The sequence below is a fragment of the Oratosquilla oratoria genome, chromosome 7 (assembly GCF_046742065.1).
Source record: "Oratosquilla oratoria isolate Oo_2021 chromosome 7, ASM4674206v1, whole genome shotgun sequence".
Classification (NCBI taxonomy): domain Eukaryota; kingdom Metazoa; phylum Arthropoda; class Malacostraca; order Stomatopoda; family Squillidae; genus Oratosquilla; species Oratosquilla oratoria.
Genome location: NC_134783.1, coordinates 39,479,544 through 39,507,323, shown reverse-complemented (window position 1 = coordinate 39,507,323; position 27,780 = coordinate 39,479,544). Strand labels below are relative to the sequence as shown.

The following is a 27,780-nucleotide window of genomic DNA, read 5'->3' as shown; positions in this document are numbered from 1 at the left end:
CCTTGCTACAGGGAGCAGCACAATTGATCTGATAACCTTTGTTGTGTCAACATTATTATGTCATAGAGATTTCAGTGTTTCTCTTTATTTCGAGATTTATCGGTGAATGCAAATTTGCGATCGGATAAGCGCATGCGCAAAGCGATAGGCAGTCTGTTACTGATTTGAGTAAACTTCGTCACTGGGGATTAACAATTTCCCTTCACTTATTTGTTATCTCAGCTGTTACCATGGGAAGGACAGTATTTGCTGACGAGGACGTTCAAGACAAATTGAATGCATTAGCAAAGGCGAAGAAGTTTCATATTGGCCTTTTGATTGGTCAGGTATGTCTAATATTAAGTAAAAAAGCACATGAAATTAGGTGTAGAACCCAGCCCATACAAGTAAAAGGCAATAAGTCACAATTAATGTGATTTGTTCGAAAATAATATTATTTATGCTTAAAGTTGAATGAAAGTCGAAGTACAGTTACGGAATAATGATAAATGTGTCGTTCATACGATGAAAATAAACATCTTGTATTGAACCAGCATCTCCTTGTGATGCACTTTCTAAACATGCAACTTCAGATTAACCCGTTTTAAAAGCGACAATAAATGTGGGACACCGAAACAATCTGTTTTATGCCAATTAGTGAATTTAAGAATGTTGATATTAAAACAGCTGGTCAGACTAAATCAAAACTGGTTTGATGGGTATTGTTTTTTTTTTGTCTTGTCTACAGGTGTAAATTTTACTGTTACTCTTAATAAACTGGGTTAACTAGTATCTGACTGAACACCACAGATATCTGTTTTATAACTGAATTCAATTCATGATTATAAATAGTAAAGGTAGGAAACAGAATAAGTGAATTTAGGCATCATAGGTTTTGACAGTTGTCACTGTTTTGGAATTGACATTTGTACATGTCACTTGACACAGTCGAATGTAGCTTGTACTATATTCAATTATTTTAGGAATGGGTTCAATTAATCAAAGTCCTAATGTATTTATTATAATTTCAGATGAATTTAATGATAAATGTTTGATGAAATGTTTGGGTTGTTATGGTTAGTCAGATGTAGTTGTGAATTAAATCCCAAAATTGAAAATATCTAAGTATTTGTATTAATCTACTTTCTCATATGCAAGAAGGTTTTATTTTTTGTAAGTGATCTTTATCTTATAATAAAATTACATTCAATAAGTTGTCACAAATAATCAATACCAAAAATTATAATAATTGTTGCCTTAGACTTAGTTTTCATTGATAGGAAACCTGTAGCTTGAGTCCTTTAGCTCTCTTGTAGTTGTTAAGAAACATAAGACTTTTAGTCCATGATGTATTAGTGTTGGACTGCTTCTATATTATCAGTTAGTAGGAGGATGGGAGTACTACTTAGTAGTTGGTTGTCCACACTCTATGTGCAAAAAATTGGAGTGAATACAATATGAAGACGATCATCCTGAGGGGGTACATTTTCAGAAGTAGGTGAGGGTGTTGACAGGTTTTGAAGACTGGAAGGTAGATACTTCTGTGATGTCCATCTCGCAGGGCCACCGTGTGTAGGTGCCCATTGTAGATCCCACAGAAAATTATAAATAATGCTTATAAATTGTGAAATTGGATAGTTAATAGTGTCAAATCATTGAACCAGGCCCACCAGTGGCCTTTAGGGTGCATGGAACTGAAACTAAAAAAGAAGAAAAAAAAAATAATTACGATTATAATAATAATAATGATAATGATAAAACTCGCCATCTCGCTACCACAAAGGGGAAACTTAGAAACCCTTAGTAGGGATTGCCTTGTGAGTTGCATTTTTTTTTTTTTTTTTTTTTAATTATTATTATTTTTTTTTAATCTTGGATTGCCTCTTTGCCTGGCCAGGGCTGTTGGGAATCAACACAGGAACCCTACAGCGGGTCCTGGGAATTGAATTCATAACCATATGCTCATGAGTTTGACACAGTATTCACTGGGCTACCATGGAGCCCAGTATGAATGATATAATAATAATAATAATAATAACCCTAAAACAAAACTCCAAAAAAGAAATAGAATTAATGATAACCTGAATACCTATGGGAAAATAAGAAGCATTTGATACAAAGGGTAAAGTAAAGGCAATCAGAAGATAACAGAATGGAAAATAAGGTTACACTTATCTAAGTATATGAAAGAACTTGCTAAGCGTATACTAGACTCTTGGGATGCATAGGATCCTGAAACATGTAGTTTCATTAACTTGTGGCCATTATGCCTTGTATGTGGGAAAGTAAAATGTTACCAATATTAATTGTAGAGTATACAGTAAATATTCATAGAATTTATCATACTTTTCAATATTTTTCATTGAAGGTTACTACGATTTCCCCATATAGATTGGCACTGTGCATGCATTCAGATATTCTTCTTGTCTCGTAATAACAAGTACTCATTCTGACTGCTCCTTTTTTTCTGTTATTTTATTTTATTTTTATTTTTTCAACCATCTTTGCACTAGCATCATCCAATACCAATTCTTTTCCATATTCTATCTGTTGCTGTAGAAAAGTTTTCAGTCATTATAGCCTAAATTAATGTATATAATTTTGTTTTTCATAATCAGAATGGAAAAGAAAAGGATTACCTTGTACATCTTGCTCCAACCCCCTTGTTGGAGCCAGAATACACCGAAGAGCAGGAGGAAGATAAGGACAAGAAAGTATATGCTCCTGATTGCTTAAACAAGGTGGAAGACCGTGTCATAGTCCAACATGCTAAGCAGGTTTGTATGCCTTTTGAAAAGGCTTTTATTAAGTCCTAGTAAATGTTTGTGTACCAAAAGGCTTCTTCCACCTTATAAAGGAATTAGTCTCGATAAATGTACATCATTGAAATTGAGAGAGCAAAAGAGGTGCAAGTTTTATTTAATGAAAGAATTTTAGAATTTATCAAAAAATTAGTAATGGAATGTAATGGATACCATGATAATTATTTTGATTTATTTATTTTTATTATTTTATTTATCTTGTTTTATTCTATATATTTGATATTTTATTTATTAATTAATTTATTTATTTATCTATTTGTTATAGCAGTGGGTACTAGTTAGAGGAGGTTGAGCCTCTTATCTAGAAGTCTTGAATTATGTGTAACTTGTGTGTATATCCATGATTACTTACTAATATTATTTTTCTAGGTTATTCGAATGCTGCCTGGGGGACTTGAAGTGATTGGTGTGTATGTTGCTACACCTCAGGCAGACTTTACAGCATCTTCAAGTCAAGCAAAGCTACGTAGCCTGCTGACAATTATTCATAGATCAATGTCAAGAATTCTGCTGGGGGTCCTGGATGCTTGCCCAATAAAGACCATTCTTCATATTTGCACCGAGACTTTCAAGTAAGGTTTTAGATGACCATATATTTTCCATGTGTATTCCTTTTTGTTATGTATATATAAACTTTTTCTTGTCACTTCCTTTCTCTTGGTATTCACTCAAACCCAGTAGTTCTTTCTCTCATTATTCAGGATTTATATTGTTGCTTTTTCCATTGTTTTCCATCCATTTCATCACTATTAACCCCGGACTCTCGTTGTATGCTTGGAATCTCCACTCAAAGAAGAATGTTGATAACTTTGAGATTCCTTCCGTTTCCTACAAGCCACTGTTATGACCCACTTCATGGCTATATCAGCATTAAGAACTGCACTGGTCATTGACAGTGAAAAAGAATCGCTTCTCTCATTCTTATACCCACTTTCAAGCAATTTTCTCCTGTCATTGCTTTTTTTCATACATTTAACTCCTTCCATACGAAGATCCCTATGTAAATGTCATGAGGCGCGAGTGGCTATACGAGGATGCTGGCGTCACCGTCTTGATTATGTTTATTTTGTAGTTGTAGCTGAGAGACCCCTGTATTCTGTGAACTGGCTTGATAATTTTTTCTGTAGTTATTAATATTCAGAGTGAAGGAGAATGAGTTATACAGCCGTAACTTTATATTATATAATGCACGTATTGTGATTGATCATTGTACATCAGGCAGCTGATGTTACTCATGAGAATATGACTCATATTGAAGAGGTTAAATTTGTTTTTTGTACCAATAATGAGTGCTTTCATAAAGAAGTCCTGTGTAACAAATGTTGAATTGTAGAGGAACATATCTGTTGCTTGTCTCCAAAGTCCAGTAATGCCCTCATCTACCTTGAAGTATCCTAAAGGTGATTGGGTCTCTAGCCAAGGTGCAGTTCTTGTCACCCTCACCCTCTTTGGTGTTGTATTGTCCCAAAAGATGAGAGTGCTGGTTATCGGCAACAGAATCCAAATCAATGGAAGGATCCCAAAGACCATTACAGGCAGACATAGGACCACAGATTTCAGTCAAAGGAACTTGAGGCAACAGTTGAATGAGTGATTCACTTGATTTGCCTTTACCTATTTTTGTCCTTTTGCTCACATTTACACTATTTTTTATATATTTTCTCTGCCCATTTAAAGTCCTTTCATCCTGTTTGAAGGTCTTTCCATGGTGATGACATCATCTAAATATCTTAAAGATTGTTTTGGTATTTTGCTGTGATAGATTCAATTGTCTTTCTTATAGGTATAACTGCAAAGTGCTTGATGTGAGCAACAGCCTTAGTTCTGTTGAAAATGGTGAGATTAAATTCCAAAGAGGAGGGAACAAATGGCAGCAGTTGAATTTCTCATACAACCTGGACCTAACCCTGTGGCTCCCAGTGGATAAGGATGCTCAGTCACTCTACAAAAGTCTGCTTGTGAGTTCTGTTAAATGTATTTTAATATAGGTGGGGTAATCTAGCTTGAAATCACTCGGTTATTGTCTGTAGGTGTTGTGAATGATCCCATTACAAGTTTTTTAAGGAAACCTGTTAAGATTAGTCAAGGGTTTTAACAAGAGTTAGAATTAGAAATGGAGAGAGCAAGTGGTATGAGGTAAAGGTGGGGCTTTGCCAGGGATGTATAATGTTGCCATTGCTCTTCAATGTGTGCATGGATGGGATGGTGCGAGAGGTAAATGCAAGGGTAATGGGCAGGGGATTGGAGATGGTTAAAGGAAATGGAGAAAAATGGGAGATAAGCCAGTTGTTTGCTGATGACTGCACTTGTTGCAGGATCAGAGGAGGAATTGAGGAAGTTAGTGATGGAGTTTAGGAAGGTGTGCAGGAAGAGAAAGTTGAAGATAAATGTGGGTAAAAGTAAGGTGATGAGATTTACAAGGGGATAGGATGGCAGCAAATTGGAAGGGAGTATTAAGGGAGAGAGACTGGAGGAAGTGGATAGCTTTAGATACCTGAGGGTGCATGTGGCAGGAAAGGGAGGAGTGGAGGTGGAGGTAGAATGTAGATTGAGAGGAGCAAGTAAATGCCTTGGGGGATTAAAAAATGTAATGAGATGTGCTGTGTCTTGCAGCATTGCCTCTGACCCAGGGCAATGGATAAGATGCAAGGATGACCCATCATACAGGAGGAGCCAAGGAAAGGGGGAGAGAGGTGTAGTAAATGGGAGTGGAGTATTGTGGGGACAAAGTGGTGGGAGTAGAATTATACTTTATTTTGACTACCTCCCATGTAAGGGGGAAAAACCCTTGGTATATGTATGTATATATTAAATTTTAGCACTTATTTATCTAATTACTAGTTTTCTTTGTGGCTACCCCCCATGTAGGGGGAAAAAGCCTTTGGTATATGTATGTATGTATGTACTAGTTTTCATGCTTAAAGTTGGCTTTAATTTAGTAACTCTTCCACATTTGTAGAGTTCACTGAAGCCGTGGGCGGACAGTATTACAGAGAGCTTGATTCTCATCAATGGCACAGTTATGAATGAAGCTGACTTGTTAGATCCAACTTGTGAAGAGAAAACCTCCAAACGCAAGATGAGAGGAGGAGTTGTTGACTTAGCTCCCAAGGTATGGTACAAGTAGAATAAATGTAGAAATAATTTAGAAATACATAAGGTATGGATAACCCCTAAAAGTAGTCAGTAATATGGGAGAATTATTTATTAGATGTCAGTGTCGATGTTCCATTGGATAGATATTCTTCTGTAGTAAAGTCTTTATTACTGCTGCTTTATTTTTGTGTTGGCATTGAAGAAATATTTGTAATTAAGTCTATTCATAGGTTTTCTTTGACATTGGTATACTATACTTTGTGATATATTTGTTAACCCAGAGGTCTCTTATAGGTTCACACCCTTGAAATCTTGGATGTGTGTGGAGTCTTTGACGAAAATGCTGAGAAAAGAGAATCCTCTGGATGTGTAAGATTTGCAGGAACTGTTGCTGGCAGAGCCTTCATGCACGCAAAGGTTAGTTTGAAGATTCCTTGAGTATTTAACTTTTTTTTTGTACAGGTTGTGTGAGGGTTGGGAATGGAGAGAGCAAGTGGTGTGAGGTCAAGGTGGGACTGTACCAGGGCTGTGTATAATGTCACTGTGGTTGTTCATCGTGTATGTAGAGAGGGTAGTGAGGGAGCTAAATGTGAAGGTGCTAGGTGTGGGTTTGGAGCTGGTGAGTGAGAGTGAGAAGTGGGAGGTGAGCCACTTGTTTGGTGATGACATGGTGCACATAGTGAAACGATGGAATGAAGGAGTGGATGGCACAGTTTGGGGAGGTATATAAGAGGAGAAAACTGGAAGCAAATTTGGGCAAATTAAAGTGATAGGATGTACAAAGGGCAATGGTGGTGAGTTGGAAACAAGGTTTAAAGTGTGAGCCTGGAGGAAGTGGAGAGCTTTTAAGTAATTGGGTATACAGACACTCCTCAACTTACGTTTTAGTTAGGTTCCGAACGGCCGAACGTAAATTGAAAATGAACGTAAGTTGTTACTGTACTATACATCCGTAAATTCTATTACCGTGTCTTATAAAACACCCCTAAATCATTAATTATACACATAACATTGTAAAATAATAACATTAATTTCAAATAAATTGAATTCAAGCAACATAAATTGAGATGGTGGAGGAGGAGGGGAAGGAGGAGGAGGAGGCAAGGCACGTTCAGTCTGTAGTTTGTGCCATGTAAACAATGTACGCAGCGTCATGCGTAAGTATTGTTTGAACTACGGAGAGCGCGCTAAACTAGAAAATTCACAAAAAAAAATATTTTTTTTTTTAATTTTTTTTTTTACAGTCAGTTCAAACGTAAAATCGAAAAAACGTAAAACGAATGAACGTAAGTAGAGGAGCGTCTGTACTAAACTTTTTATCCCACGATCGGAAAAAAAGACTCTAATGTGATTGAGAGGATTAGGAGAGGAACAGAGGGAGTAATTGGTGAGGAACAGTGTGGATTTAGGACAGGTAGAGGTTGTGTAGATCAGATTTTTGTGGTAAGACAGATATGTGAGAAAGCTATAGGAAAGGGGAAGGATGTTTTTTGGGCCTTTATGGATCTGGAAAAGGCTTATGACAGGGTAGACAAAGGCACTGTGGGAGGTTATGCGGATATACGGGATAGGAGGAAAGCTTCTCGAAGCTGTCAAGAGTTTTTATGAGAGTAGTAGAGCTTGTGTCAGGATTAGAAATGGAGAGAGTGAGTGGTTCGAGGTAAAGGTGGGACTTTGTCAAGGATGCGTTATGTCACCCTGGCTGTTCAACTTATACATGGATGGGGTAGTGTGAGAGGTAAATGCAAGGGTAGTGAGTCAGGGATTGGAGATGGTTAAAGAAAATGGAGAAAAGTGGGAGGTGAGCCAGCTGTTGTTTGCGGACGACACTGCGCTTGTGGCAGGATCGGAAGAGGGATTGAGGAAGTTAGTGACAGAGTTTGGGAGAGTGTGTGATAGAAGAAAGCTAAAGATAAATGTGGGGAAAAGTAAGGTGATGAGATGTACAAGGGGTGAAAGTGGCAGTAGTCTGGAAGTGAGCATTAAGGAAGAGCGACTGGAGGAAGTGGATAGTTTTAGATACTTGGGTGCAAATGTGGCAGGAAAAGGTGGAGTGAAGGTGGAGGTAGAATGTAGATTGAGAGAAGCAAGTAAATGCCTTGGTGGATTAAAGAGTGTAATGAGGAATAGACATTTGGGAATGGATGCTAAGAGGAGACTGTATGAAGGAATGATTGTGCCAACAACACTGTATGGGGCAGAAACATGGAACATGAGAGAGGAAGAGAGAAGGAGTTTGAATGTGTTTGAGATGAAGTGTCTGAGAAGTATGTTGGGGGTTACTAGGCTAGATAGAGTGAGAAATGAGGAGGTGAGGAGGAGAACGGGGATGGAAAGGGAGTTGGGAGATAGGGTTGATGAAAGAGTATTAGGATGGTTTGGACACATGGAAAGAATAAGTGAAGAAAGACTAGTAAAAGAGGTATGGAAGGCAGATGTGGAGGGAGTGAACATGAGGGGACGTCCTAGGATGAGGTGGATGGATGGGGTGAAGGGGGTTTGGGGAAGAGGGGAATGTCTGTTGAGGAAGGACGGGAGAGGACAGAAGACGGGTGAATGGAGAATGGTTGTATATGGAGGAGGTTGTGATGCATGAGGTGGAATGGGCAGGGGGATGGGGGGGTGAGGTAGTATGTGTGAGCAAAATTTGATGCAGCCCAAAGGGATTTCTCCCCGTCTTCTCCTTTTATGCATGGGGGGTCGCCGATTTAATGAAGCGGCCTTGCTGTGGATGTGCTGTGTCTTGCGACACTGCTTGTGACCCAGGGCAGTGGACAAGGTGCAGGGATGACCCGTCATCCAGGAGGTGCTAAGATGGGAGGGAGGGTGGAGGGGTGTGGAGTGTTTTTGGGGATGGAATGGGTGGGAATGATTTTATGCCTTTTCCTTTTTGGCTACCTCCCTAGTAAGGAGGAAAAAGCCTTGGTATATGTATGTATGTATGTAATGTCGTAAGTTCTGTATATCTCGATCACTAAAAGTGATCCTCTTCAGCAGAAGAGGATCACAGTTAGTGATCGAAATATACAGAACTTTCGACATTAGTGTCTTCTTTTCCGATAGTGGGATGAAAAGTTTAATTTACTAATGCACTTTGACATTACTGTGAATTGGGTATACATTTTCCAGTAATGGAGGAGTGGAGGAGGTGAATGTTAGAGTAAAGGAAACGAGTAAACATTCAAGGGAATGAAAAATATTGCGAGACAAAAGGTATCGGGGAATAAACACAAAGAGAAGACTGTACAAGGGAGTGATTGTACCGAAGACACAGGATAGTGTAGTCTTGGAACTTGAAGGAGGCAGAAAATGAGAGCCTAAATCTGTTTGAAATGAAATGTTTAAAAAGTATGGTGGGGGAGTTGTGAGGATGGATAGAGTGAGAAATGTGGAGGTGAGACAGAGAGATGGCAGATACGATTAATCAAAGTACACAGAGATTGTTGGGGCATAAGAAAAGAACAAGTTAGAAAAACTGGAAAAAAATAAAAATTATAGCAGAAGTGGATGGAAGAAACTTTGGTGAAGACCAAGAATGAAGTGTATGGACAGGGTGAATAAGGCATTAATATTTAGGATGATGAATATCAGGTGAACAAGGAAGAGAGTACAAAAGATAAGAGTGAATGGATAGTGGCTGTAAATGAATAAGAAAATTATGTAGCCTAATTTTTTTTTTTTTTTTTTTTTTCTTATTTTTCTTCATCTTCTTGTCTGCTCCATAAATTTGTTGAGTGGGTGAGGGGTGGAGTCATCATATAATGAGGCAGTGGGGTTAAACCAGCTTTGGTTTTCAGGCTCTGCTGTGGAAGTCCTCTCTTGCTGCATTGTGTTTGCCCAGTGCAGTGTGGTGGGGGACAGTGATGCCCCATTGTCCATGAGGTATTAGGAATTAAAGAGGGGAGGGAGAATTAATGGATTTTTAAATTGGTGTGGGGTAGGTGTATGCTTTGATTTGGCCACACCTCTTAGAAAGGGGGAAAAGGCCTTTTGGTATATGTATGTATATATGACTTGGCTACCTCCCTCATAAGGGGGAAAAGGTCCTTGGTATATAGATAGAGAGATGTCTATATGTGAACAAAGGAAAGGCAAGATGAAACTTGGGAGTTTGATGGGTAGGATATCAGGGTTGGTAAGAGGGTGATAAGATAGTTAGTGCATGGTGGAGTGGAAAATGGAAGAACCTGAATGTGTTCAGGAAATATAGTTGTTGTTGTTGTTGTCGTTCCCTAGACTGTCTGTCCGAGCAGTCCCGTCTCCCCAAGGAAGGCCACAGCCGAAACTGGGTTTTCCCACAAATCCTTTATAGAGTGTATGTTGTGTTGTTTGCGTGCATGATTGTGTATAATGCAGTCTTCCATTATGTGTTGTATGGTATGGGGTGAAGTGTTACATCCTGGGCAGCTGTTCACAACACGGTCGTCCAGCCTCTTCTGGTAGCTTAGAAGTGCTGGGTGGTGACCGCATCGCAGTCTGGCCAAGTGGACTCTGTCCTTACGTGGGAGAGAGGATTGAGAAGGGTGGATATCAGGGGGTCTGGCATGTAGCAGTGTGTTGTCTTTCAGTGTGTTAATGGAGCGGTGAGTGATATGATTATGAATATGTTTCCGGAGGCTGGTATTTGGTGGTTGTGGAGGAAGAGAAGAGAGTATCTGTGTGTAATAAAGGTCTATGGGTGTAGTTTTAATTTCTTGGTGTGTGTGGGTGTTCTGCTATGTAGTGTAGCTGTAATTAGCACAAGGAAATAAAGTAGGTCTTAGAGGATGGATAGTGAGAAATGTGGAGAAAAGGAGTCTAGGTCAAACGGTGCTCAAGGTGGTTTGAGCACGTGGAAAGAATGAGTGAAGATAAGACTAAAGTAAGATAGTGTGGCAAGCAGAAGTAGGTGGAGTGAACTTGAGAGGAAGACCAACATTCAGGTGGATGGACAGGGCAAATGGGTATTAAATGCTTGAGGAATGTCTGTGGAACAGGAAAGAGATAGTGGAAAAGATAGGAATGATCATTCAATATTTTACTTCAAGTCCCTTGCAGGAGACCTACAGCTATGTGGTATCCAGCAGCAGCCACTGGATTAGCCCACTAGTAACTCATAGAAGAAATATGTCCTTGTCTTAATAAGGCTAGAGTAGGACAATGACAGATATTGTGCTTGGTGTAATTTGTGTGGTGATTGTATATAGGGCAATTTGTACCGAGCTAGTCCTATTCTTTGTTGATGTTTTAAAACCGAATGGTAGTCTGGACACAGTCATGCTAATAGAGTTCTTGCATTTTGTGGGAGTGCTATCTCAGTAGGACTTGTGTCAAAGGGAGTTTTGTGGAAGGTCTTGTAGTGCTTGTTTTGTGATTGGAAGGTGCACATGTTTTTGTATGAATGTGTGGCATAGGAGCTGTCAAGAGTCTTTATGAGAGTAGCAGAACTTGTGTCAGGATTAGAAATGGAGAGAGTGAGTGGTTCGAGGTAAAGGTGGGACTTCGTCAAGGATGCGTTATGTCGCCCTGGCTGTTCAACTTATACATGGATGGGGTAGTGCGAGAGGTAAGTGCAAGGGTAGTGGGTCAGGGATTGGAGATGGTTAAAGAAAATGGAGAAAAGTGGGAGGTGAGCCAGCTGTTGTTTGCGGATGACACTGCACTTGTGGCAAGATCGGAAGAGGGATTGAGGAAGTTAGTGACAGAGTTTGGGAGAGTATGTGATAGAAGAAAGCTAAAGATGAATGTGGGTAAAAGTAAAGTGATGAGATGTACAAGGGGTGAAAGTGGCAGTAGTCTGGAAGTGAGCATTAAGGGAGAGCGACTGGAGGAAGTGGATAGTTTTAGATACTTGGGTGCAAATGTGGCAGGAAAAGATGGAGTGAAGGTGGAGGTAGAATGTAGATTGAGAGAAGCGAGTAAATGCCTTGGTGGATTAAAGAGTGTAATGAGGAATAGACATTTGGGAATGGATGCTAAGAGGAGACTGTATGAAGGAGTGATTGTGCCAACAGCACTGTATGGGGCAGAAACATGGAACACGAGAGAGGAAGAGAGAAGGAGTTTGAATGTGTTTGAGATGAGGTGTCTGAGAAGTATGATGGGGGTTACTAGGCTAGAGTGAGAAATGAGGAGGTGAGGAGGAGAACGGGGGTGGAAAGGGAGTTGGGAGATAGGGTTGATGAAAGAGTATTAGGATGGTTTGGACACATGAAAAGAATGAGTGAAGAAAGACTAGTAAAAGAGGTATGGAAGGCAGATGTGGAGGGAGTGAACATGAGGGGACGTCCTAGGATGAGGTGGATGGATGGGGTGAAGGGGGCTTTGGGGAAGAGGGGAATGTCTGTTGAGGAAGGACGGGAGAGGACAGAAGACAGGGGTGAATGGAGAATGGTTGTATATGGAGGAAGTTGTGATGCATGAGGTGGAATGGGCAGGGGGATGGGGGGTGAGGTAGTATGTGTGAGCAAAATTTGACACAGTCTGAAGGGATTTCTCCCCGTCTTCTCCTTTTATGCATGGGGGGCCGGAGAGGGGGGGTCGCCGATTAAATGAAGCGGCCTTGCTGTGGATGTGCTGTGTCTTGCGACACTGCTTGTGACCCAGGGCAGTGGACAAGGTGCAGGGATGACCCGTCATCCAGGAGGAGGTGCTAAGATAAGAGGGGGGGGGTGGAGGGGTGTGGAGTATATTCAGGGATGGAATGGGTGGGAATGATTTTATGCCTTTTCCTTTTTGGCTACCCCCCTTGTAAGGGGGAAAAAGCCTTGGTATATGTATGTGTGGCATGGGGCTGGTGGTAGGTTGCTGTAGATGAAAACAAATAGAAAGAAACTGAAGGGATGAAGGAACAAGGCAGCCCAAAGGAATGCTTTTGCATTTTTGTTTGGGGGGGTAGGGGTGGAATAGGTGGGAGTGGGTATGTGCCTTTGACTTGGCTACCTTCCTTATTAGGATGAAAGAGCCCTTGATATATAGATAATGGCAAGGGGTTGTCACTACATGTTGAAAAGGTGGAGTAAACCAACGCCAGCTGTTGGGTTATACAGTGGAGTTACTGTATCTCACTGGATTGCCCTTGACATGAGCAATGCATCAATACATGAAAGAACCACAATTCCTTCATTCATTAGATATTAAATTGGATGTCTCGACTCATCCATCCCTTTGCAGGGATGACCCATCATCCAGGAGATGCCAATATAAGAGGGAGGGAAGAGGGTGGAGGGGAGTGGATCATGTTAGGGATGGAATGGGTGGGAGTGGTTTTTATGCCATTGTTTCTTGGCTACCTCCCTAATAAGGGGGAAAAAGCCCTTGGCATATCTATGTATATTTATTCTTGCTTTATAATAAGGTTAACTTCCTTTACAATGTTATATGTCTATTTTTAAACAGGCAACAGTTGAAGAAGCTACTGTAGCTGTCCAATGTGATTTGATAAGGTCTCTGGTGTCACGCTGGGAGATGCACTGTGATTCTCTTGTGGAAGAACAGCCTTCTAGTGCTTGTGGACCAGTCATTCATGAACCCCCAAGAAGAGTTTTCCTTGAAGGTGAGTTGTATATTTTTCCTACAGGCACCCACTAGCATCATCATTAGTCTTGTAGGTGTAAACCTAGGACTAGATCTCGCTAACCAATTTTGTATTATTTCTTTACTTTCAGGAGGTGGTTTACCTGTTAGTCTGTGTGATTACCTTTTCCCTGGAGATACAGCAGCAGATGCATGTCAGTCGGCAAAGGAACTTCTTGGTATTGCAGTCCATGAGGACCATGTGGACGATGCTCTGGAGACCTTAGCCGGTAAGTCAAGAATACTGTCGGTCAGTCGCATCAACTTTGGTTTGCACGTAGGTAACTCCCTGCTCCCTCCCTCTCTCTTTCTCCTTCCCTCCCTCTCTCTCTCTCTTGCTTTCCATCTCCTCCCCCTCTCCCAATCTCTCCCTCTCTCTCTCACCCTCCCTCCCTCTTGTTGCATTGCCTTTGACTTAAGCAGTGCGACAGAGGACAAGGATGACCCTCTATCCATGAAGTGTTGCAATGGGAAGGGCATTAAATGGTTATTTATGTATATAAAGTGGGTGCAATCCTTTATTATTAACATTTCATACAGACAAACGATTATTCTTTATTCATTGTGGAAATTTCAGTCCTAAAATTGCAGTTTTGATACATATACATACATACATATACCAAGGCCTTTTCCCCCGTACAAGGGAGGTAGCCAAAAAGGAAAAGGCATAAAATCATTCCCACCCATTCCATCCCTGAATACACTCCACACCCCTCCACCCTCCCTCTTATTTTAGCACCTCCTGGATGACGGGTCATCCCTGCACCTTGTCCACTGCCCTGGATCAGAAGCAGTGTCGCCAGACACAGCACATCCACAGCAAGGCCGCTTCATTAAATCGGCGACCCCCCCTCTCCGTCCCCCCATACGTAAAGGAGAAGACGGGGAGAAATCCCTTCGGACTGCGTCAAATTTTGCTCACACATACTACCTCATCCCCCATCCCCCCACCCATTCCACCTCATGCATCACAACATCATCCATATACAACCATTCTCCATTCACCCCTGTCTTCTGTCCTCTCCCATCCTTCCTCAACAGACATTCCCCTCTTCCCCAAAGCCCCCTTCACCCCATCCATCCACCTCATCCTAGGACGTCCCCTCATGTTCACTCCCTCCACATCTGCCTTCCATACCTCTTTTACTAGTCTTTCTCCACTCATTCTTTCCATGTGTCCAAACCATCCTAATACTCTTTCATCAACCCTATCTCCCAACTCCCTTTCCACCCCCGTTCTCCTCCTCACCTCCTCATTTCTCACTCTAGCCTAGTAACCCCCACCATACTTCTCAGACACCTCATCTCAAACACATTCAAACTCCTCTCTTCGTCTCTTATGTTCCATGTTTCTGCCCCATACAGTGCTGTTGGCACAATCACTCCTTCATACAGTCTCCTCTTAGCATCCATTCCCAAATGTCTATTCCTCATTTCACTCTTTAATCCACCAAGGCATTTACTCGCTTCTCACAATCTACATTCTACCTCCACCTTCACTCCACCTTTTCCTGCCACATTTGCACCCAAGTATCTAAAACTATCCACTTCCTCCAGTCGCTCTCCCTTAATGGTTAAAGAAAATGGAGAAAAATGGGAGGTGAGCCAGCTGTTGTTTATTGACGACACTGCGCTTGTGGCAGGATTGGAGGAGGGACTGAGGAAGTTGGTGATAGAGTTTGGGAGAGTATGTGATAGAAGAAAGCTAAAGATAAATGTGGGTAAAAGTAAAGTGATGAGATGCACAAGGGGTGAAAGTGGCAGTAGACTGGAAGTGAGCATCAAGGGAGAGCGACATACATATACCAAAGGCTTTTTCCCCCTTACAAGGGAGGTAGACAAAAAGAAAAAAAAAAAAAGTCATAAAAACCATCCCCACCCATTCCATCCCTAATACACTCCACTCCCCTCCACCCTCTACCCTTCCTCAACCCTCCCTCTTATCTTGGCACCTCCTGGATGACGGGTCATCCCTGCATCTTGTCCACTGCCCTGGATCAGAAGCAGTGTCACAAGGCACAGCACATCCACTGCAAGGCCACTTCATTAAATTGGCGACCCCCCTCTCTGTCCCCTCATGCAGTTTTGATAATTATACTTTTAAAATTTTAAAAACCTGTTAACAAATATGGAATCTAAACTGAAAGAGAAAATGTTTCTCTTGATCACTATCACTATTTTGTTTAATTGCTACAGTGCTCTCTGTCTCTGTCACCCTCCCTGCATCTCACTTACTCTCATCCTTCCTATCTCTCTCACCCTCTCCTTCCCTCTCTCACCCTCTCCTTCCCTCTCCCTCTCCTTCCCTCTCTCACCCTCTCTCCTTCCCTCTCTCTCTCTCACTCTCTCTCTCTCTTTCTTTCCCTCTCCCTCTCCCTCCCTTCTCTCCTTCTCTTGCACTCTCTCTCACTCTTGCTCCTCTCTCTCTCTTGCTCCTTCTCTCTCTTCTCTCCCTCTCTCTCTCTTCTCTCCCTCTCTCTCTCTTCTCTCCCTCTCTCTCTCTTCTCTCCCTCTCTCTCTCTTCTCTCCCTCTCTCTCTCTTTCTCTTGCTTTCCATCCCCTCCCCCTCTCCTAGTCTCTCCCTCTCACCTTCCCTCTCTCTCTCTCTACCTCTCCCTCTCTCCCCCTCTACCCATCCCTCTCTCCCCTCCTCTTTCTCTCTCCCTCCATCCCACCTCTCTCCTTCTCTCATTGTCTCTTCCTCCCTCCTCCCCTCTCTTTGTCAATCTATCTTTCACTTTCTCCATGTCTGTCTTTTCTCTGCCTCCCTCACTCTCTCTCCCTCTATGGAGAGCCAATTTTGAAAAGATGAAATAATAGTTAGGACAATTGGTCACATACAAGACCAACCTGGAGGACAATGACGGGGGACAGCTGTCTAGATGAAAAGTGTAGTGAGGCCAGATATACAGTCAGCCCGGAGTACATAATAACACTCGGGTCTAAACCAAGGTTGGGTTGTGGAGGGAGGTATGCAATCCCCAGGTCAGGTCACATACAAGCAAAGTCCTGACGTCAATGGCAGGGTATAGGTGAAATGTACAGTAACCTAACCGCTATGATTTTGTGTCCCCAGCATAGATCTATTCCCCCGAAAATGATGAGGACAAATACTAATACTCCCAAATGGATGATGGATAGGCTGAAAAATGAGATCGGAATGAAATTAGGGTTTTACATGAGAGTCAAAAACAGGGAAACAAACCATAGATCTAAGTATAACAATATGGTTCTACTGGTTAGAAAGAACATGCATACAGTGAAAGGTACATACATACATACATATACCAAGGCTTTTTCCCCCTTATAAGGGAGGTAGCCAAAAAGGAAAAGGCATAAAATCATTCCCACCCATTCCATCCCTGAATACACTCCACACCCCTCCACCCTCCCTCTTATCTTAGCACCTCCAGTGAAAGGTAACTACAAAATTAAGGATGCCAGACAAGCGAGATTCAACTCAAAGGGCTTCTTTCATCTCGACAGAACAAAAAATAAGGAGGGGATGGGCCCAATTAAAAACAATGGTGTCTTGATAGATTTGAAGGAAAAAATGAGCAAGGCGTTAATAAATATTTTCTCACAGTATTTACAAAGGAGAGGCTAGATATGATATGTGACCAGATCTTCAGTGAGGATGAGGGAAGTAGACTAACTAACATCAGCATTAGTAAGGAAGTAGTAGTCAAATTGATAGACTTAAAGCTACAAAATCCCCAGGTCAGGACTAAATTTATCTGAGAGTGATTAAAGAGTATAATTTTGAAATTTGTGACCAGTTAACAGAAATATGTAGTAAGTAGACACAGGATTCATGCCTATTTCTTAGGGGAAGGCAAATGTTGTTCTCATTTTCAAAAAGTGTGATAAATCATCTTTGCACAAATAAGGGAATTAAACGAACAAAAAAGTGAACTAAGTGTGATAAAAAGAGAAAATGAAAGAAAGGAAAAGATTAGGAATACAAATGATAAACTGAAAAAAGAGGTAAAAGAACAATTGAAAGCAGTAACTGAAAAATGGAAGAATCAATCAAAGAGACTGATCTAAATGAAATAAAAAACCAGTGGAAAAAGGAATGCGAAAGTAAAAAATTATCATTCAAAGAAATAGTACATCAGCAGATAGAAGAAAATTCAAAGGAAACAGCAATCAAGTTGATCAAAGAGAAGGAAAATTGGGTGAGAGACATAGTGGACAAAAAGAAATGCATTGTGGTTTATGGTATAAATGAAAAACACAATGTACAGAAATACCAAAGGGAAAAGGAAGAGAAAGAAATTGCAAAGGATATTCTAAAAGTGGTCCAAGAAGAAGGACAAAAGCTAGATAGAAATTGATTATGTACACAGGATGGGTACATAGTCAAAAGAAAAAACCACAGACCAATGAAAATCAAAGCAAGAACACAAATGATAGCAGAAGTACTATCAAATGCGGCAAAACTAGCAAACAGTGAAAAATACAAAAATGTATGGATAAAAAGGGAAATGAATGCTGAGGAATCGGAGAAAGATAGGGAACTGAGAAGTGAGGCCAAAGGAAAAAAACAAGAAAAGAATAGATGGAAAAAAAAACAAGTTTTTTTGGAGAGTGCTAGATCTGAGACTGAGAAAATGGTACATCAGAAAAATGGAAACTTAAACCAAAAAAGAGAAGAGAAGAAAAAATTAAAAGTGGCATATACAAATATGGACAGTATGATTTCAGGATTAAATGAATTGAATGACTATCTGTCAATAGAGAAACCTGACATAATGGGAATTGCAGAGACAAAACTGAAAGGTCCTATACAGTAGCCGTGAAAAGTTTGGGCGCAAAATTATAGGCGCCCCAACTTTCCCCTAAACTAAAAACATGCGAAAAATACAACTTTCCACCCAAACTTTTCGCTATTTTTCAATGCTAGCGTTTGTACCCGTATTTAGCCGAGACAATACACACTATTTGGCAACTCTGTTTAGGTGCACTCGATGTCACATGGAGTCACTTTCTAAACATCTCTCACGGAGAGTAGTCTTTTTTTTGCGGTGGTCTCTGTTTTGTGCCTTGATATCTCCGTAATGGGAAGTGGTAAAGAGCTGGAAAGAGACACAGTTGTTACATTCATAACCCTCTATAAGGAGGGTTATAAGTGTAAAGATATTGCTACTCGTGTGGGAATTGGAGTGCGTCAAGTGCAAAAGTGGACCAAGAAATTTCGAGACGAAGGAAGTGACATCATTCGTACTCCAAAGCATCGCTCTGGTCGGCCAAGGAAGATATCAAATCGTACTTCTACGGTTCTAACTGCCTCCTAATAACCGTAGGAGGCAGTTAGAACCGTAGAAGTACGATTTGATATCTTCCTTGGCCGACCAGAGCGATGCTTTGGAGTACGAATGATGTCACTTCCTTCGTCTCGAAATTTCTTGGTCCACTTTTGCACTTGACGCACTCCAATTCCCACACGAGTAGCAATATCTTTACACTTATAACCCTCCTTATAGAGGGTTATGATTGTAACAACTGTGTCTCTTTCCAGCTCTTTACCACTTCCCATTACGGAGATATCAAGGCACAAAAACAGAGACCACCGCAAAAAAAAGACTACTCTCCGTGAGAGATGTTTAGAAAGTGACTCCATGTGACATCGAGTGCGCCTAAACAGAGTTGCCAAATAGTGTGTATTGTCTCGGCTAAATACGGGTACAAACGCTAGCATTGAAAAATAGCGAAAAGTTTGGGTGGAAAGTTGTATTTTTCGCATGTTTTGAGTTTAGGGGAAAGTTGCGGCGCCTATAATTTTGCGCCCAAACTTTTCGCGGCCACTGTACAATCAAGTATGGTGGGACAAGGATTATACAACATTTGGTCGAAAAATAGGACAGACAAACGGGGAGGAGTCATGATATTGACTAGAAAGGACTTAAATGTAATAAAGGCAACAGAAGGAAAAGATAATGTGGAATTAATCACAGTTAAAGTTGAAAACAGCAGTATGAAAAGCAGAAGGTTTATAGTTGTTTATGTGCCACCAAAAACTAAGACCTGGACTGACAGCGATCACTCAAAATTACTTGAAGACACAAAGAATGAATTAACTGAGACACTGAAATATGGAGAAAATATAATAATTATGGGTGACTTTAATGCAAAGGAAATAAATTGGGAAGAATTGACAATGGGAGGTGGAGATGAACTCTGGGGAAATCTCCTACTGAATATGACCATAGATTACACATTGATGCAATGGGTTAAAATACTAGATTTAGACAAAACGAAGAACCATCGAGACTAGATTTTATATTCACCTTTGAATCAGAAATAGTGGAAGAAATAAATTATAAAAACACCAATTGGGAAGAGTAACCACATACTAATAGAGATTGAACTTCAGGAACAAAATGTAGTAAGAAGAAAGGAGAAACATAGAGAAGGAAGATTGATGTACAACAAAACTGATTTTGTAAAACTTAGAAAAAGAATTCAAAATGCCTGTTGGGAAAATTTTGCAAATGATGAAACAAAGATGGAAGAGAAATGGGACATTTTCAAAGAAATATATAAAGAGGGAACAGACAAATATATGCCTAAGCAGAAACAAGAGGGAGTACATAAAGAGACTGGCAAACATACATTAAACTGAGAAATGAATACATAGACATACGAAGAGAAGAAAAGAGAAACTATGAAAAAGATATAATAGCAAATGCAAAAATCAACCTAAACTATTTTACAGATATGTAAACGACAAACTAAAAGACAAACATGAAATAATAAAACTGCGTGAAGGAAATCAAGAATACACAGATGTAGAAATGGCTGAAGTAATGACCAGACACTTCAAGTCTGTTTTTACAATTGACAATTGAAAGCTCAGAATTGTGGGATGAGAGTCACTAGGAAGGATCCCCTAAAATGAAAGAAATAATGGTGACACAGAAAGAAATAAGGGACCAAGAAAAGAAACTCGATGTCAGAAAGTCACATGGGCCAGACGGAATAGCAAACTGGATATTAAAAGAATGCATAGACAAACTCACAGACAAAATACACAAGATAATTGACTTCTCACTCAAAGAAGGAAAAGTACCAAAAGACTGGAAAAATGCTAATATTGTACCAGTATATAAGGGAGGAAATAAAGAAAAACCAACAAATTATAGACCAGTATCCCTTACAAGCACAATTGCAAAAATATGCAAAAGAGTTATTAAAAACAAATGGACTAAACATTTGGAAAAGAACAAAATATTAAACCCCAACCAATTTGGATTTAAAAGTGGAAGATCATATACTACAAACTTAATATGGTTTTACTCGAGATTGCTAGACATAATAAAAGAAAGAGATGGCTGGGCAGATTGTGCCTTCCTGGACCTACAAAAGGCTTTTGTCAAAGTACCACACAAAAAACTACTAAGAAAAATTGAAATAATAGGTAGAATACAAGGAAAATTATTGGAATGGATGGAAGACTTCTTGGAAGAAAGAAAAATGAGTGATACTTAGAGAAAAGAACTCAAAATGGGTAAACATGATAAGTGGAGTACCCCAAGGCTCTGTGTTGGCTCTGATAATGTTTGCTATTTATATAAACGGCATAGATGAAGGAATTAAATGCTACATAAACTTCTTTGCAGATGATACAAAACTATTGAAAAGAGTAATGAAGAAGACTGCACATCTTTTCAGGGAGATCTGGACAAAGTCTGGAATTGGAGTAAAAAGAACAAAGTGAATTTCAACATTAAAAAATGTAGTATAATGGAATTTGGAAAAAGCAAAAATAGAATATCCGGTCAATACGAAATTGGAACAAAAGTTACAAAAGTACACTCGGAAAGAGACCTAGGAGTGATCATTTCAAATGACATGACACCTGACAAACATACTGTATAAACAAAATAGTTTGAGAAACCTACAACTTAATAAGATCAATGAAAATGGCCTTTGACTACATGGACGAGGAAATGGTGAAGAAAATCCTAGTTACACTGATAAGACCAAAATTAGAGTATGCAGTGTCACTATGGACACCCAGTAAAAAAAAAAAGAAAAAGAAAAAGAAACTAGAAAGAATTCAAAGAGCACTAACAAAGATGACACCAACACTCAGCATGTTGACATATGAAGAAAGATTGGACAAACTAAATTTGTTAACTCTGGAGCAAAGAAGAGAAAGAGGCGATTTGATAAACATCTATAAAATTATGAAAGGGATGGAAATCCTTGACAGGGATGATGTACTAAAATGGGACAGAAGAAATACAAGGGGACACAAGAAGAAACTTAAGGACAATTACAGAAGAGATCTGAGAAATAGCTTTCCACATAGAGTGATAGATATGAGTACATGGAATAAATTGAAAGAGAAAACAGTGAGTGCTAAAACTATACATGACTTTAAGAAAGAACTGGATGCGGAAAGATACAACTGCGGGTCCCTATGAGCATAGCTCTTCTCCCACAAAATACAACTAGGTAAATACAGGCTGATTTCATGTAAGTTATGAGTAAATTGCTAGAATCGGTAATAGCAAATGGAATCGGAGGTCACATCAAGAGACAAGTTGATTCATGACTCACAGCATGGGCTCACCAAAGGTAGGTCAAGTGTAACTAATCATCCATCTTTTTACGCTAAAGTCTACAAGGCATCAGATAATGGTAGTAACAGTGTTATTTACCTTGACTTAACAAAGTGTTTGACTAGGTGCTAGATCAGAGACTACTAAATAAATTCAAAGCTCATGTCATTGGAGTTAAAGTGCTTGAATGGATTAGAGTATGGATCAGTGACAGAAAACAGCGGGTCACCATAAATGGTGTAAAATCTAAATGGGGAAGTGTTATGAGTGGAGATCCCCAGGGCTCTGTTTTGGGTCCCTTATTGTTCATTATGCATATAAATGACTTGGACAGTGGGATTATTAGTGATGCTTAATAAGTTTGCAGTTGACACTTAAATAGAATGTCAAATTAGGTCATGAGAAGATGCCAGAATACTGCAGGAAGATCTTAACAAATTGTTCACATGGTTGGTGAAATGGCAAATGGACTTCAATATCTCAAAGTGCAGTGTGTTAATTGTAGGTTTACACAACCCAGAAATAAGGTATAGCTTAGATAACGCCTTTCTAGAGAAAATTTTGTGTGAGAGAGACTTGGGAGTGCCAGTGAGTCCTGACCTTAAATCCAGGAAACCGTGCATCAGCACCTGGAGTAGAGTTAACAGAATAATAGGATTCATTGCTGGAATGGTTAAGAATTAAAGTGCAGAGGTAGTTATCAAACTCTATCAGACTTAAGGTAGATGCATCCTTTACTATCCAGTACAGTTTTGGATTCTATCCTATAGAAAAGATATTAATTCGCTAGAATCAGTACAGAGGAGAATGACCAAAATGATACATGGGCTCAGAAATATAGCTTACAAGGACTGGTTTAGGTACCTAAATTTACACCCTCTAGAAAAAGGCAGAGTGCTGGGTGATCTAATAGAAGTGTTCAAGTGGATCAAGGGCTTTAACAAAGGTGATGCATTCAGACAAGGTCATCATATTAAGACAACAGGGCAGGAATCACAGTAGTGGATTTGGACTGTAAATTTAGATTTCAGAAAGGAAAAAAGCAAGAACTTGGTTACCAATAAAATGGTCAATGAATGGAATGGACTTGTTAACCACGTAGTGCACACTGAAACTTGGTTGTTATAAAAGAAGGTTAGATAACTTTAGGGATGGAGATGGTAGGTGGTAATGGACATGGAACTGCCTAGTGTAGGCCTTGTGGTCTCATGCAGTCTCTTTCTTATGTTCTTCCTCCACCCTGCCTCTCTCTTTCTGTCTCTTTATCCCTCTCTATGTATCTTTCTCCCAGTCTCTCACTCTTTCTCTACCTCCCCCTATCTCTCCTCACTCCCTCTCCCTCCCCCTCTCTCTCCCTCTCATTCCCTCTCCCTCCCCCTCTCTCTCCCTCCCCCCTCTCTCTCCCTCTCCCTCCCCCTCCCTCCCTCTCCCCCCCTCCCTCCCTCCCTCCCCCCTCTCTCTCCCTCCCTCCCCCTCTCTCTCCCTCCCTCCCTCCCCCTCTCTCTCCCTCCCCCTCTCTCTCCCTCCCTCCCTCCCTCCCCCTCTCTCTCCCTCCCTCCCTCCCCCTCTCTCTCCCTCCCTCCTCTCTCTCTCTCCCTCCCTCCCTCCCCCTCTCTCTCCCTCCCTCCCCCTCTCTCTCTCCCTCCCTCCCCCTCTCTCTCTCCCTCCCTCCCCCTCTCTCTCCCTCCCTCCCCCTCTCTCTCTCCCTCCCTCCCCCTCTCTCTCTCCCTCCCTCCCCCTCTCTCTCTCCCTCCCTCCCCCTCTCTCTCTCCCTCCCTCCCCCTCTCTCTCTCCCTCCCTCCCCCTCTCTCTCTCCCTCCCTCCCCCTCTCTCTATCCCTCCCTCCCCTCTCTCTCTACCCCACCCTCCCCTCTCTCTCTACCCCTCCCTCCCTTCTCTCTCTCTCCCTCCCTCCCTCCCTTCTCTCTCTCTCCCTCCCTCCCCACTCTCTCCTCACTCCCTCCTCACTCCCTCCCCACTCTCTCCTCACTCCCTCCTCACTCCCTCCCCACTCTCTCCTCACTCCCTCCCCACTCTCTCCTCACTCCCTCTCCCCCTCTTTCTCCTCACTCCCTCTTTCTCCTCACTCCCTCTCCCCCTCTTTCTCCCTCTTTCTCCTCACTCCCTCTCCCCCTCTTTCTCCCTCTCTCTCCCTATTTCTCCATCTCTCCCTCCCTCCCCCCTCTCTCTCTCTTTCTCTCTCACTCTCTCACTCCCCCTCCCCTCTCCTCTCTCTCCCTCCCCCTCTTCTTCCCTCTCCCTCCCTCCCTCTCCCCCTCTTTCTCCCTCTCTCCCCCTATTTCTCCATCTCTCTCCCTCCCTCCCCCCCCTCTCTCTCTCTCACTCTCACTCTCTCCCTCCCCTCCCCTCTCCACTCTCTCCTCTCTCTCCCTCCCTCCCTACCTCCCCCTCTTCTTCCCTCTCCCTCCCTCCCCCTCTTTTTCCCTCTTCGTCTCTCTCCCTCCCCCTCGTCCTCCCTCCCTCCCTCCCCCCCCCTCTCTCTCCCTCTCCATCCCCCTCTCTCCCTCCTCCCCTCTTTGTATCTCTCCTCCTTTCTCTCCCCCTCCCTCCCTCCCATCTCTCCTCTTTCCCTCCCCCCTCTCTCTCTCTCTCTGCCCACTCCTCCATACCCCCTCTCCCATACCCTACTTCCCTGTCTCTCTCCCACTCACACACTCTCAAACTCTCAAACCCACACTCCCTCTCCCTGTCTTTCTCTCATTCACACTCACTCCCTCTAACTCACTCTCCTTCTCCATCACACCCCCTTTCCCTCACACACACTCTCTCCCTCCCTCCCTCCCTCCCTCCCTCCCCTCTTTCTCCTTCCTTCTCAGTTTTAATTGTGCCAGGTAATGAATGGGTTTGAATTTTGTATCACATAATGTGGTACCCCAATGACAGGTATCAGATTGCAATGGTCCTGTAAGATAGACAGCAGAGCTCAAGATGTATATGGATGAGTGTTTGGAAGGTGAGTGAGAGTGGAGGGTAGAGGGAGATTTATGGAGAATGAATGTGTATGAATGATATTTTGATGCAACCTGAAGGAATTTCTCCACTTCTCCTTTGTTTTCTGCATGAGGGGATAAGGAGGGAGGGTTGTCATGTAAGTGAAGCGACCCTGCTCCGGATGTATGGTGTCTTGCTACATTAGCTTCAGATGCAGGCAGTGTGAAGTAGATAGGGATTATCCTTCATCCACAAGGGAAGCTTGCTGGCGGAGCTGGTTAGGGTGTCGTTACTTGCGGCAAAGGTCGAGGTGAGAGTGGTTTGAATCCTGCCACCGGTGAAGTTGAAACAAGGACATGGTTCATTAAATTCCATGCTACAAAGCCCTCTGTGAGGTGCACCATCCTAGCCCCCCGATAGGGGGAAGTGTGTGACGTTAAACCATATTACATCACAAGGGGCTAAGATGAGAAGCAAACAAGGGTGGGAGTGGGTGCGTGCCTTGACTGGCTACCTCCTTTGTAAGGGGGGAGAAACCCTTGATATATAGATATATAGATAAATTCTTGTTGCTGAATCTTAGAAATTCTTGTAGCTGAATCTTAGGATAGACGAAAGCAGTTGGTGGAAGAGTTTTGTTGGGGAAGACTAAAAGTAAATGTGTGAAGGTGATGAGAAGTACAAGGAATGTTGATGATGGATGGTTGGAGGTGAGTTTGAAGGGCAAGAGACTGAATGGATAGGAGAGCCTTAATTATTTGGGGTCACATGTGGCAGTGAATGGAGGGATAGAAGTAGAGGTGAATTATAGAGTAAAGGAAGCAAGTGAATGTCTGGGGAAAATATTATGAGGAATAGGTTTCTTGGGATGAGCCCAAAGAGAAGGTTGTATAACAAGTGCATGCCCTTGGCACTGTATGGAGCAGATTGATTTGAAGGAGGCAGAAAGCTTAAACATGTTTAAGAAATATGGTAGGTGTTACAACAGTGGATAGAGTAAGAAATGTGGAGGTGTGGCAGATTAGGGTTAGAAAGAGAAATGATGGATTAGGTAGTCAAAGAATGCAGAGATGGTTTGGGTATATAGAAAGAATGAGTGAAAGAAGACCAGCAAAGAGAGTATGGAAAGCTGATGTGGATGGAATGAACTTGAGGGGAGGACCAAGGAAGATGGTAAAGAGGACATTGGATAGTGATGTAAATAAGATAGAATACAAAGAACAGCAGCCAAAATGGTCCTCAGAGTAGAAGACAGACCAAATCAGATATATCAGAAAAATTTAAACTGTCCTCATTAGAAGAGAGCTGATAAAATTCATGTGATGAGACTAGCTAAAGTTATGGACAAAATTGACTGATAAAATCTCAGTTTGGGATGGGGTGAGGACCCAAATTCATGGGAAAAATCTAAAACGACAATGAGCCTGAAGGATGTCAAGAAGCAGATTTCTGTGCAGGTAGTACATATACTTGTGTAATATCCTGGAAGAAGAAATTATAAAAATATATATATAATGATAATGATAATAAAAAAAATTAGCAAATAAATAAACCCAAGTTTAATTGATGGAGACTAAGATAAGATTCCATAAGCAAGGTTATTCTTCAGTTATAGTTAGGTAAATACATGATAATAGAAGGTGATCATTCTTCATTTTCCTCATCCTATTCTACCTCCTCATCTAGTGTTGTCATCTGTTTTCTTGTCTCTCTTCACACGACTTCAATAGAGAATCTTCAGTTGTGGGATTCTTTCTGCAGCTGTGTGCTGGATATGTGACATTCTGATTTATAACTACATGTAGAGTATTTTTTAATTTGGCAAATTTTATTTCCCTTTCCTCAGATGCATCTGAAGTTTTGGGGTCTGCAGAAAATGAGGTAGAAGGTGGAGAGAAATATGATTCTTATGAGGGATTATCTCACACATCACCACCATGCTCCCTCACTCATGTTATGCTGGCAGTAGCGGTAGTCGTCGTTGGAATAGGGATTTCTTACATCTCCCTCCTGGGAACAAAAGCAGTATCATAGCTTAAATATGAATAACATGGTGCAGTAAAAACTCGTATCTTAGACCTGTACTGGCTTCTGCTCTACTGTCACAAATTCAACATGGCTATCTTGTGCAGTATGTACTGTGTACAATACTTACAATGTAGACATGAATAGCTTGTGCTTTATTCTCAAAATATGGACATGTGATTTGTAAAGTGGAACGCACAATTCAAGCATGATTGGCTGGTAAAACAGGCACTACAATTTAGATTACATGAATTGTGAAATAGTCTAACAGTATAAACATGTCTAGTTTGTACAGTATTTGGTGATGTTACATGCATAGCTTACTGTCTCAATTTAGACATGTCTGATTTGTGTAGTGTTGACATTCATTATCAAAATCAGCACTCTGTTGAAGACAATGTAAGATGATTATTGGAAGTCTATTTTGAGTTTGTATGTGACAATTTAGTAATTTTTTCTTTTATTATTATTTTTTCCAAGGGTCCATGTTAGACATTTACGAATCACAGTGTAAAATATTTGTATAAGATTGTTATTGCTTTATTTTTCACTTTGTGAGATTATTGAATACACTATTTTCATAGAAAGGATGAAACCAAAACAATCAGTATATGTCACTGATGTTTTGTTAAATAAAGTATCAATATTTTTTTTATTTTTCTTTTGTATAGAGACAATATTGTAAGACCAATATTTGCCAATATATCCCTTGCACAGAAAAAATAGTATAGCCACTGGCACATATGTAATATCTAGCAAGGAGTAAATAAAGATACAAA

At 41.1% G+C, this 27,780-nt stretch overlaps 1 protein-coding gene across 1 annotated transcript; it reads left to right on the top strand.

The window, feature by feature from the left end:
* Positions 1-27,780, top strand: LOC143027079 (protein odr-4 homolog). The gene is made up of 9 exons (XM_076188020.1): positions 1-326; positions 2,598-2,756; positions 3,171-3,373; positions 4,585-4,759; positions 5,761-5,913; positions 6,192-6,314; positions 13,275-13,431; positions 13,544-13,681; positions 26,823-27,780. The coding sequence occupies exons 1-9, from the start codon at positions 231-233 to the stop codon at positions 27,008-27,010; spliced, it is 1,392 nt and encodes a 463-aa protein (XP_076044135.1). The 5' UTR covers positions 1-230; the 3' UTR covers positions 27,011-27,780.

What these genes read in the sequence shown, in the direction of transcription:
- LOC143027079 (XM_076188020.1), top strand. Translation starts at nt 231, where the DNA reads ATGGGAAGGACAGTATTTGCTGACGAGGACGTTCAAGACAAATTGAAT. An exon ending in GAGCCTTCATGCACGCAAAG is followed by an intron (nt 6,315 to 13,274) that starts GTTAGTTTGAAG and finishes ATTTTTAAACAG; the next exon opens with GCAACAGTTGAAGAAGCTAC. An exon ending in TGCTCTGGAGACCTTAGCCG is followed by an intron (nt 13,682 to 26,822) that starts GTAAGTCAAGAA and finishes CCCTTTCCTCAG; the next exon opens with ATGCATCTGAAGTTTTGGGG.